At 32.3% G+C, this 13,188-nt stretch overlaps 1 protein-coding gene across 2 annotated transcripts; it reads right to left on the bottom strand.

Moving 5' to 3' along the window:
* Nucleotides 1-6,020: 6,020 nt before the first annotated feature.
* LOC106125184 (GATA zinc finger domain-containing protein 14) lies at nucleotides 6,021-8,991 on the bottom strand. 2 transcript variants are annotated; one of them, XM_013322287.1, is made up of 6 exons: nucleotides 8,917-8,991; nucleotides 8,586-8,795; nucleotides 8,130-8,495; nucleotides 6,965-8,017; nucleotides 6,611-6,823; nucleotides 6,021-6,105 (listed from the first exon to the last, which is right to left on the bottom strand). In XM_013322287.1, exons 1-6 carry the CDS (start codon nucleotides 8,969-8,971, stop codon nucleotides 6,038-6,040), a joined length of 1,965 nt encoding a protein of 654 aa, XP_013177741.1. In that variant the 5' UTR covers nucleotides 8,972-8,991; the 3' UTR covers nucleotides 6,021-6,037. The 2 variants fall into 2 exon arrangements, with proteins under 2 accessions (XP_013177741.1, XP_013177740.1); XM_013322286.1 differs by having other exon boundaries at nucleotides 8,130-8,795.
* Nucleotides 8,992-13,188: the final 4,197 nt, after the last annotated feature.

Below are 13,188 nucleotides of genomic sequence, written 5' to 3'. Positions count from 1 at the left end.
AGTGAGGGGACATGAACGTCGACATTTTAGTAAGGCTAGTGTTGCGCCAGTACGCCGGCACAGTGTCGGATTTTCCTCTTAATAATTATAGGTAATTATGTGGATTACATCCACAAATAAATCATACACGGTTCATATTAAAACACATACGTCTTAAAGAATGATAAAGAAAGATTACATATTAATAAGATTGGGAGTGTGTGTATGTAACATCGAAATACGAAATTCATATTTCATAGAAATTTGCTTTGCGTATAATAAAAGTCTAATGCAGAAGGCAACGGGAAACCACTGTATAATTTATTCCCTAGTCATCAGTTCACCATGGAAGAAGAAGATAACAAAAACCATTTTTTTTCAGATTTTTGTCTGTCTGTCTGTCTATCCACAAAGCAGCATTTGTTCCGTATAATCTCCGGAACTGGACTAAGTTTAACAGGACTGGTACGAGAAGGTAACTGACAGTATAGACTACCTTTTGTGCTGGCGAAGTCGAGGGTGACAGCTTCAAATACAAATAATAATAAACACTGTTGGAGTATTTCGCACTTACCATCTACAACATTCCATCGGAATAAATAACCTTTAATACTAAACCAAGACAATCAAGCAATTGTAGGAAGAGTACTCGCTGGAGTTATAATTTACCTCAACCTTAAAATAAAATTATCTTTTCACCCTGGCAATAAATAAAAGATACATAAAACACATCTTGGCAGTCGGAAAAGTAGCAATATTAATAAAATCTTAGCACAAAAAATGAAGTACATTATTAGAGAGAACATGAGTGTAGCTGCATATTGTAGTAGTACTAATTACCCTTGGAGCTTGCAAGACGGAACAATCTTTTGAGCCCTCGCCTCGGTGCCTTAAGAAATGAAGGCCCCTGGAATGATGGCGGAGCAAAATGACAACAGCGAACGAACGAAAACTTTGCTAATTAAATAACTTTTACCAAGGTTTTAAAAAGTTAATGATATTGAAAATTATGTATGAATATTCAGGTGATATTTTAATACATTTATTAAACACTATTTATCGCATGCGGCTCCGTCCGCCCGTAATTAAAATTGAACTTAATTAGTAGCAATGAATACTACAGATTTCAGCGAGATCCATTCAGCTGTTCTGGAGATGCCTACTAAAATACACCCATTAATCCATCCAAACATTCGTATTTATAATATTAGAAAGTTACACGGATTAGCAGTTGTCAACTTCCTTGTTGACCTTTTCATTTTTATTGACCTGATCTTACGTTTAAATGTGCTAAATACTATAAAGTTTAGTATTTTAAATACAGGACTAATGTATTTTGTAACTAAAATTCAAGAGATTATTAAGATATGAATAGTGTACAAGTTTTTAATAAGCAGTATAGAAATAATCACTGCACTAGCTTTTGTTCGTTGCTTGGGAAAAAGTTTTATAATTGCGTTCCTTTGTTTCAAAATACTGCAAATTCTTCTAATGATTTCCTCAAAATAGTTCTTATTAATTGCTTTCAGAGAACGCGTTTTAATTTTTTTTTTAATCCAATGTATACTTTTAAGTTTTAAGATATATTCTTTCTGGATATCTTACTAATATTATAAATGCGAATGTTTAGATGGATGGATGGATTGATGTATGTTCCTTTGAAGGTAAGTGTGGAACGGCTAATCGGATCTTGATCAATATTGACACAGATGTCTAGAAGATGACATTGGTCACTATATTTTTAAGTCCGTGTTGAAAGAGTCCTTAGTACATTTTGATTTGTGTTTGAATGGATATCATATTGAACTAATGAAATATTAAGAAACCCTATAACTTTCTATTCTAAATTGTTTTTTTTTTATCATAAGGTGGCAAACGAGCGAGCGGACACCTGAAATCGCTGAAATAGCGAAGTGACCGCTGCCCACAGACATACGCAATTGCAAATGCGTTGCCTACCTTTAATCGACGGAGGAGAGGATGCACAGAAAGAATCTGAAGAAATCTGTAACAGATCATTAGTTAAGATAGTCTTAATTGTACTCGACATTAATATTATATATCCATTTGTAAATGAGCTGGGATTTATCTATAACTCTTTGCGTAGGTACTACGCCATGATTCATTTTTCTCGCTTGAATTTGCGTATTGTTACAACTCCCCAGAGACTACAATTTTGCCTGCATTAAGCAAACTATGGACGCCAGATGTACTGTTTATTGTTTTAACCGTATTTATACAATAACAATTAACCCTTTACTTGATTATACAGAAATAACTAATGTTCATTATGGTTTAGAAAACTATGAGAATTATCTTTCTATATAATAATAGTTGTTGCCCGCGACTCCGTCCGCGCAGAATTAAAAATACTTAATAAGACAAACTATGTTCTATATGTATGCCAAATTTCAGCTCCGTTGAGCCGTTCCGAAGATACCTTCAAACAAACATCCATCCATCGAAACATTCGCATTTATAATATTAGTAAGATTGCCATAACTTCTTATTGTATCTTACAAGAAGTTCACTAGTGACTTGTACTTCGGAAAAAGTACAAGCCGATAGAAAATATAATAATTCGCCAATAAATCTAAGTAAACATGATACTAGTGATATATTGTTATGTAATCACTAGCTGTCGCCCGCGACTCCGTCTGCGCGGGATTAAAAATAGATGTTGGCCGATTCACAGACCTACTCAATATGCTGACAAAATTTCATGAGAATCGGTCAAGCCGTTTCGGAGGAGTATGGGAACGAAAATTGTGACACGAGAATTTTATACATAAGATTTCTATATATCAAACAAAATATATAGTTGCCAAAAATAAAGGAATGCTATTCAAACCTTGTGTAGTCTAATAATAAAACCAAACTTCAATTAGTATTTATTAAAAAATATACAAAACATATGAAATGTGATTGAAGTTGTTAGTGAAAAATACACAAAATAAACACAAATTTTGACGATAGTAATACGAAAAGAATAGTTATTTCACGAATACCATTAATTGTTCTTTGACGGTGTTGTTACCGCCTTAACAACCAGCGGGTTGACAGTAACAGCCTTTGCTACCACTGCGATTGCCTTTGTCATCTCCTCTTTCTTGTTGGAACCTTCAGATGTAGAAGTAGATGAACCTGTAAGTGCTGCACCCACTGGAGCTAACATATTAGATATGAAATCCATATTGTTACTTTTCTCCAAATCTGTAATTAAGAAAATAATTCATCGTATACAAGGGCATAATTGACTGCGAGTTTCTGAAACCAAAATTCTTGTTTAAATCATATCGTTATCTATGTCACTATCTTTCACAACATTGAGATAGCAATATGTTTTAAATTGAGATTTTGAACTCGGAAACCCACGGTTTGTGAGAAAGTTAAAAGTCGAGGCAACATTTCACTATTAAAACAAAGGAACTTGGGTGATGCTTGGATGTTATTTTCTATGCTTAAGTACGTAGTAATTTTTTCCATATTTTTTGTGAGAACTAACACAATAACTACGCTATTCTCCACGGGCCAAGTAAGTTTTTAGGACTATAACAACTGAAACAGATTGGTTAGACCGGTGGTTCCCAAACTTATTTTGACTACTGCAAACTTTGAGAACAAATATTTTTTAGCGACCCCATATTTTCACATATTTAAAAACCACTATAACTTCAAATTAAATTAATTAATTATTGTGACCTATATATGTATACTAGCGGACTCGACAGACGTTGTCCTGTCTACACGTCTTTAATTTGGATAAATTAATATAATATTTGATGAAAATTGTGAATCTAAACCATTCCCAGATCCCCTTGAACACACACAAAAAAGTTCATCAAAATCGGTCCAGTCGTTTGAGAGAAGTTCAGTGACATACACACTCACAGAAGAATTATGTATATAAAGATTAACGGAGAATTGTAAACGAAACTTTTACTATAACCCGCAACTGCAGCGCCCACAAGAGGGCGTTATCGCCCACTTTGGGAAAGACTGGGTTAGACAAATTGCAAAATACACTTCTACTCAAACAAGGAAAGACTTTCAAAGTTCATTTTTAATTAGAATATTAAATACACGTCTTTTCAACATAACCTTATCGTTGTATATAACCTTTACGTTGTTATTTTGTTCGGTTCTAAGACAATTAATTTTAATAAAATTAGTCTACAACTTACATTCGACACGAGAGAATAAATGTAGACTAACAAACTCTGGAGCAGACTTCGCTTTATATACTTTTCTGTACATTTTACATACACTTATGTTGGATAACGATAACAACATCTATATTTAGACGCTAAGACTCAACATACCGTTGCAAACGTTACCATACATTTTTAATTTGTAAGTAAGTATTCGCAACACAAAAGTCAGTGATGACAATGATTATAAATGTAAGATGAATAACAAACCATGAATAAACAATAGGCAATAAACACACCTCAAGACCAATAACTCCAAAAACACATAACAGATTTTTTTTACACCGAACAAAAAAAAAGTCTCCTATTAAATGCATAGAATGAATACGTAAAATGTATAATAAATTTTAAAGAAATATTAAGCTAGTCACCAATAGCGCGAATATTTATATCAAATTAATCAGATATACTTACTGAAATATATATGTACTTATGTAAACCGAAAAAAGTAGGGAAAAATTATGGTTTAATCGAATAATGTATGCATACAGGAAGTGATATCAGATAGAGATGAAAAAGGGAGGGTGATGATGTCTTACCTGTCATAATTCTTTATATATTTAAGTAGTGGTCACCCGCACGAAAAAAAGTTGCCAATAATATGCCCTCGTTTACCTACAGCTACCAACTCCAAGTCCTAACAAAATTGGTCCCATTGTTGTGGAGATTACTCGGAAGAAACAAGGCCTTCTTTATACGGCGGCATCCACGCTGACCAGACGGAACACGAAGTTCCTTCCACTTCACGTCTTCTGTGCTCATGGATACACCAGGCGATTCGGCCTATTCGTGCAATAGTTATTACAGGCTCTACCCCCGTTCGAATTAAGTTTTCTTCTTTAATTGACATTACGCACTGGCTGGTTTATGTTTCTTTTGCATTAAACAACATATATTTATGAACATATATGCGTCAGACTCATCTCAGCGGTTTTGGGTAATATAAATATTTATATGAAACATTTGCCAACTGCGCAGCACATAACGTGTATAACTGAGCAGAGCTTTGTGAGCTGATTTCAAACGAACAAAAACTGTTTAGCGTATTTCAACCATTTATGTTGTTGTTTATGTTTGTCTGTTATCTTTTTATATACATAATAAAAGGAATAAAATCATTCAAACTATCGTTACACGTTATGAACTAACAGTTACCCGTGACAAGATCAGCGCAGAAGTAAAAAAGTACTCTATAATTAAAGCGTCAATAGCCTATGCGTCAATGGCTAAGGGTACGTATATCCCACCACGTAGTCGGTGGTTCGAATACCGCCATTCCACTATTGTCGTAAACCATATCCTAGCACAAGTCTAGAGCTTAGTTGGAATGGAAAAAAAAATATAAGTAAATTTACAAAAAAATCTGGTAATATTTTTAAATTAAAAAAAAAAAAACATTATGCCCGCATGCATAAGCAACCCGTCCAAGTTCTGTCGAAATCGGCCCAGCTATTCCGGAGATCACCCGGAAGAAACGTGACCTTGCGGACATTCAGACAGAAAAATATTAAAAATTTGTTTTTCGTTATCAGCTGTGCAAATACATCTTGTGCACGTAATATTTTTTGTGACCTTACATATAGACAGTCCAATTTTATCAATATGTATATAGATTAATTTAATCGGCTAAATTCATATATTTAGTTTGTCCGATGTGCATGTCCAAGCTCAGACTTATAGTAGTCAATGTAATGGTAATGAGGAATAATAATACCATAAAATTTTAATAGATTTATTAATAAAAAAAGTATTAACAGATATTTTATAGATTACTGTAATAAATTATAATAGAATATTGTAATTTTTAATAATCCGAGATAAATTTCCGTTTTAAAAAAGATTTAACTTTAAGTTCCATCCAAAACATCGTTTGCGGGAGTCACTTTTATAGTTTTGGTAATTTTCGGTGGCTCATCTACAAAGAAATTAATTTTAATTTTAATAAAATTTATCATCGACATCTTAGTACGATGTGTAAAGTTTTATTAATAGCACATGAAACTTTCTAGATTCTAGATTGAAGTGCTTTATAGACACGGATTAAATATCATTAACTATACGACCATGAATGCAATCAGTTGTGTTTCAATAGCCATACTCATTTTTATAATCATTACTAATTGTCACCCGCGACTCCGTCTGCGTGCTATTAAAAAAACTAAGCTAGTATTAGTTATGTTCTTCCAGACTTTATTTTACGTCTGAGCGAAATTCCATCGAAATCTGTTGAACCGTTCAGGAGATACCTCCTAACAAACATACATCCATATTTACAAACTTTTGAATTTATAACATTAGTAATATTATATCGGTGTTTTTATCTAAAGAAGTCACTTCTCGTTAAGTATTGGATAATTTCTCTTGGTCTCTAGTCACGTAGGCAATCCTACTTAATAAATAACTATAAGATTCTTGCTTACCATCTCCTGCATCCCAGATTGTTTCTTTTATCTCCTCAACAGTGGTTCCATTTGCATGTATTATAGTTTTTCTGTCTTTTTCAATTTTAGGCTGAGACTGAACGTTGATGATGTAAATAAAATTAGGGTTTCCATCAACACTAACAAGTTTCTTCCAAAACTCAGGATCTGTTGAACTAAACCACATTAGTGGCTCGCCAAGGGACACCAAATCTGAAATTATCTTTGAATAAAATTAAACGTAATTAAATAATAATTAATTTCTTTGCTATCTGAACTCAAGATTAATTTTTATAATTAAGTTGCAACTGTAAAAATTGCAAGGCTAGGAAATTATGAAAGAACTAAATTAACCTTCATCATAATCGTCATCCGTTTCCTTATTGTCTTTCTGGTTTATTACAGTAAGGTTTTGTGTTTTTATCTTGTTTTTAACTCTATTTTGTTTCGTACAATTAAATTGTGTTTCATTACTTTTATCTACCGTGCCATTATTAGAAGAAGATATTTTTAAAATTTCTGGTTTATTTTCCTGTGTATGAACAGTGCTGTTGTTAGTTTTACTTTGTACAACTATAGGAGATATTACTTCTTCAGAATTGTTTAAATGTAAATCCTCTTTTTCAAGTTTAGTTACATTTTCAGAATGTTCATTGTTATTATTGGAAATCACTGGTGAAACGTTAATTTTATTTTCTTGATATGGTATTGTTTGATCATTGTTTAATATCACATCAATTGGTGGTTTTTGCTTATTACCATCAAGCGGCGTTGTTTTGTTCTTGCTAGAAACATCACTGGATTGCTTTGGAACAATATTTATTGAATTTTCAGCCGTTGTTACATTCCTTACGATATTCTCCTTTTTATTTTCCTGCAAATTCATTGGTGCAATTCGAGTATTATTTGAAGGTTTCATAGATTCCTTGGTTAAAGATTTAAGGTGCTCTGATTTTTTATTATCTAGTTTAGTTGGTAATATCGTTGTCTGCAGTGTTCCAGAATTATCATTTGATTTGTTCATTACTGTAATATCTTTCTTCTTGATAATAGTTTCTATTTTTGGTTTTACAGTGTTTTTTAATGTGTGCGTTTTCGGTGGTACATTTTTATTTGGTAGATTTTGATGTTGTCCTAACGGCAGATTGTTTTTTATATTTGCATTGGAATCAGAGTTATGTGCCAAGGGTTTGGATAGAGGAGTATTAGGATTTAGATTTGGAATTAGGTTGCGAATATTTTCTGCCATCCTTACATGGGGATACTTTCTTATAATAATTTCTAAGTTATCAAAATATTCGACGGATCCATTGTCGTGAATTACAGCAAAACGTTTATGTTGAGGGGAATGACTTGTTTGTATATTATTTCTGGGATTCTGTAACGTTCGATGTGGCTGTATATTTTCTGGAAAATATATAATATGACATTGATTATTAATGTATTAAATATGTTTCGATAGATAATTTTACAACACTTTAAATACTATGTTTTAAATTTCTAGTCTTGCTGTACGTACCTTGATGACTATATACATTTTGGTGATTAATCATTGGTTTTTGACGGTCAAAGGCATCGTTTGTAACAGATCTTTGGATGTTATTTCTTTGGGGCGTTAATTTATTTAAAAGTGCATTGTTAACGTCAATATCTGGTACTCTGGACACAGGCTGTATCGTTGAGGGCATTAAAATTTTCCTATTTTTGTTTTCAAATAGACCTGTTGTAGATCTTACTATATTTTTATGTTCTACTGTAGGCCTAACAGGTATCACGTTAAAGTTCTCTGGGTGATTACTTTGTCCATTGTCTTCTCGCTTCAAATTATTTTGTTGTGGATGTACTATATTGTTTTTAAATTCGTTATCATTCCTTGTCGAAGTCACTGCGAATTGATTTCCAGTATTATAAATATTGTCAACCCTTTTATTTGGTAATAATACATGTTCATTTGGAAATTGATTTCGAATTTTACTTATTGGTTGTCGAAATAATGGGTTAACAGATGGAACTTTTATATTCTGATGCTGTTCACGTAAAATTTCTTCCTGGTGATTATTTCTAGCAGCACGGGATAGATCCAAAGGTCTATTTGTATTCTGGCCATTTTGCTTATTTTGGTTATTCAAATACATTTGTTGTGTGTTCCTAAGATTTAAACCATTGTCAATGTTAACACCAGACACTGAAACAATTGTAATTTGAAAATGGAGTAATTAAATCACATTTAGCCAAAAAATTGACTAACATTATCTCTAATTGTTTTTAAGTCGTTTGAACGATTTAATGGAATATTTATTACTCACATGCGGATTTTAAATAAAACACTAGCGTATAAAACACAACGAATTTACTGTACATTTTTACGTACAGCAATTCTTTTGAATATCAAAATTATACTGAAGTTTGAAGACCCACATTATTGCAAATAGCAGAACAAATATGGCGTAGAAAAGCTGTGTACACATAGACCTATTGTGTTTTTGAACTCTTTATTATTTCTTGTTAGTAGATGTGCGTAAATAAAAATGTACATTACGTCAAAACGAATGGAGTCTTTAATCACGTAAAACACTCAATGAAGTCGGAAATTACTGTAGTTGTTATCTGACGTTGGCTTTGAGAATTAAATTTAATAACATAAAGACGATACTTAAATTAATTAGGATTGAGACGTTATGTTATTTAACTTTCGCCTAGCTTAGTCTTCTTTCTCTTTCCACCCTTATCTAATAACGAAAGGGTGGGAAGGGGAGGTAGATTTGATGGAGGAGGTAATGGATAGGAAGGGGAAATATTATCTTTTCCTCCTAAGTCGATAAAGGTAGACAACGCATCTGCAATATCAGATGCTTTTGGGCAGCGGTTGTTTCGCTATTTCGGGGATTGCAGCTGGCCGCTAGCTCACTGTCACCTAATATTATAAAAAATAATTTATCGATTAATGAAATCTTAAGTGAGACTTTCTACTTAGTAATAAGACCGTTTCAATTCAAAGCTTTGTTACATTAAGTTTTACGATCCGAAAGATTTTCATTGTATTTTCTATCGACCTACTGGGAAAGGCGAGCAAAGATGTTTTGTTTTCATAGCGTTGTTATATAGTTATCATTTAATTAATAAGCCCGGGATATCTAGGCCAACTATAAATTCATTTATTTCACAATGTTGTATCAGATTGTCTTCGTTTACACTTGTGCAAGTAAGACTATTGCGCACAAACTTTATTTGGAAGTTTGCCACAGACCTTTGTGGAATCTGTGTTTCTAGAAAACACTGGTACAAACTAACTTAAGTAGAGTTCATGTTTGAATATGCATCAATTTTTATTAAATGAAAACAATAAGCATTTTATCTTTAAATCTTTTCATAAAGTTTTTTAATTTATTGAAATTAATCATTCACTGTTTTTAATATTGAAAAAACAAAGTAAAGTAGAAAAATAATAGTGAAATTTTCTAGAGTGAGAATTATGCATGATTCGCTTGAACTAACGTCCTCTCGTCAGAAATTTAGCGCTTAGATTGCTGAAACCAGACTTTTTTCAGTCCGAACTTTTGGAATATATCCGTTTCGAAGCGAATTGACCGGATATTGTTCGCCCCATTTTGGACCTTTCTGAGCAGAGAGAAAGTAAATAAACTTGTATAGTAGTGCAGGAGGGATGGATGAGGAAGGGATATATTTTGCAGATATGGAGCTGATAGTAGTAGTAATAAAAAGAGACTAAGATATAGGAAGACATTGTCTTATATATATAAAAATCAATTGATGTTCGTTAGTCTCGCTGAAACTCGAGAACGGCTGAACAGATTTACCTTATCTTGTTTTGAAATGTTCGTAGAGGTCAAGTGAAGGTTTAATAGGTGAGAAAAATTCGAATAATTTCCGGGAACTATTTAGGTTTTTTCTACATTCCATGCGGTCGGAGTCGCGGGCGACAACTAGTATTATATAATAAACAATATTATTAAACATCACATCTTAAAAATGTATTCAACTTTTTAGCATATCTTTATGGCGCCATCTATCGGTTGTGATGAAAATCACATTCCAAGCCTAACAAAGTAAAATATTTGTTTGTTCCTATGTTCCATAGATGGCGGATTCTATATTTTGGTTTTCCAAAAATATTCCACGAGAAAGAATTGTTCATATTAATATTATAATATTAAAATAACATTTAATTGTTGATCAAACTAAATCAGGAAAGTTAACTTAACAGCTGCTTTGAAGTTTTTGCAGTAATGTATAATAGTTAATAATAAAACTAAACGTCTGATAGGCCATTGCCGGACACAGAAATGACATGTCTAACCTTGTCGAACGTGCAATCCTGAAGGTCAATGTGAAATGCGCGTTTAGTGATGTAATGGTAAATCAATATAAACATTAATACTTATAAATATCACTTTATATTTAAGCATTTTTTAATTAGACTATTTTTCTTTACTACTGGCCAGATAGTAGAACTAGTTGTATGTAAAAAATATAAAACATCTAGCTGTCGCCCCCGACTCCATAGGCACGGAATTAAAAAAACATAGTAGCCTATGTGTTCTTCCACTTCTTCTTATGTTCTATATGTGTGCGAAAGTTCAGCCGTTCTGGAGATACCTTCAAACAAACATCCATCCATCTAAACTTTCGTATTTATAATATAAGTAAGTATTACTGATAATAGTTGCTTGTTTTTTTTATATCAGCTTAGGATTAATATAGAAAAATTGAAACAGAAGAATATATTAGGTCCTTCTAATCTTATATATAAAATTATCGTGTCACAATTTTCGTTCCCATACTCCTCCGAAACGGCTTGACCGATTCTCATGAAATTTTGTGAGCATATTGAGTCGCTCTGAGAATCGGCCAACATATATTTTAAATCCCGCGCAGACGGAGCCGCGGGCGACAGCTAGTATACATATAAAAATTGAAATCTTCCATCATCATAATCATTCAGGAAAACCAGATGTTAGAGCACATATGGAGAATACGTCAAAAACCATATGTCATGGAATTACTGACGTCACAACTGGCCAGTAACCGTAAATAACCAGTTTTAGAGTTCGTTGAGATTCTGCTTGAAATGTGATTCGCCGTCATTTACAAGTTTATTATGGAATACTTTTCATTGGCGTAGTTTTTTGGTTGGAACATGTTTATTTTTAATACGATTTTTTTGTTTGCGTATCAATTAATATAATAGTGATATGATTTGATGAAAATTTTATAACCTCTGTAATGTAATGACATCCAAATTTGTAGACATATTAATAAACTTATGAGCTACTTATACTTTCAATTCCTAAGATTTTTTAAACTTATTAACTAAGTACCTACACTTATTAGCTAACAAGACTCTTCTCTTAATAGTCATAGTATGACGCAATTAAATCATCAATTTTATAAGCGAACATAACATTTTAAAATATAGATAACAAGTAAGGAATTTTGAATAAACAGAATAACAGGATAAGAATGTATCTAATAGCTGTAATTCCATTTATGTAATAGATGTGAACGTGTCATTGGTTTTTAATAATAAGATGTGACATGCTCAGCAGCATGTAGTATGCGAGACATAACAAAAAAAACTACAAACAATTTATTTAAAAAACATACATTAAGATAATAGAAATATTTCAAGGATAAAAGAGAAATAATAACGTATAAGTTCTATGCCAACATTACACAAACTATATTAAAAATAATCATCCAATTTCTTATCAATTCGTTCCCTTAAATTGGCTTTTTTCAATAAAGAAATAAATTATATTTTTCTGCATTACGTCGGCTGTATTTTGTTCAGGCTGATAATAATATTTTGCGGAAGATAACACAATTATATATATTAAATTATTCAAACTTTCGTGAGACATTATATTAAACTGATAGTCCGGTGGCGGCACCGACTAGTTTCGAGCCCATCGGGGGCCCTTCATCAGGATGAGTGGCACTGTTATGTATATGTTTATTGTACTATTTTACATAAACATATTTATTCAATGCATATTATATAATTAATGTGGGTTTCACAGACTGAAATTCCCGTTAAAAACGTATCATTATCTGTGTTTTGTCAAAGAATACAGAAATTTTGATCTTAGAAACCTATTGTTAATAATTGTTATCATTAGTAAAATATAATTTACGTCAATTAGGAAACTCTAAGCTTCAATTGTTTATCGTAACAACATGAAAATGCAAATCTATTTTCAGTGTCTGTTCTTTCTGCATTTTTGACGAAAATATTCCATTTCGACGATGTTTTTATAAATATTAGTGCAATGGAAACGCGAAGTAAGTTTAGTTTTAATAACAATCGTGATTTATTAAAAATAACTAAGTCGTTGAAGTATGTTTTTTGGCACAAGTACACTAAGTCCCATTCCCCCAGAAGCGTTCCAAATCGTATCGTCAGTGAAACTACCGTATTGACTACGTCAGTATTAGGAACGAGGGAATCCCTTACCGCTTAAATCATATACAAATACAAGCCGCAGCTTTAATTTTTGTCAATACACATCGCGATTTTCTACCAGACAGTTCACGAATTGTTTATTCTTAATTTAAAC

The sequence above is a fragment of the Papilio xuthus genome, unplaced genomic scaffold, assembly GCF_000836235.2.
Source record: "Papilio xuthus unplaced genomic scaffold, Pxut_1.1 DF825928.1, whole genome shotgun sequence".
Taxonomy (NCBI): Eukaryota; Metazoa; Arthropoda; class Insecta; order Lepidoptera; family Papilionidae; genus Papilio; species Papilio xuthus.
The sequence above is the reverse complement of the archived record's forward strand: the minus strand, read 5'-3'. Positions and strand labels throughout refer to the sequence as shown.

Bases quoted from the DNA above. Each gene is read 5' to 3' on its own strand.
- LOC106125184 (XM_013322286.1), bottom strand. From the start codon at position 8,971: ATGTACAGTAAATTCGTTGTGTTTTATACGCTAGTGTTTTATTTAAAA. The intron at 8,796-8,916 runs GTGAGTAATAAA...CAATTGTTTCAG, and splicing joins GTTTTATTTAAAATCCGCAT to TGTCTGGTGTTAACATTGAC. The intron at 6,106-6,610 runs GTAAGCAAGAAT...ATTTCTTTGTAG, and splicing joins AATCTGGGATGCAGGAGATG to ATGAGCCACCGAAAATTACC.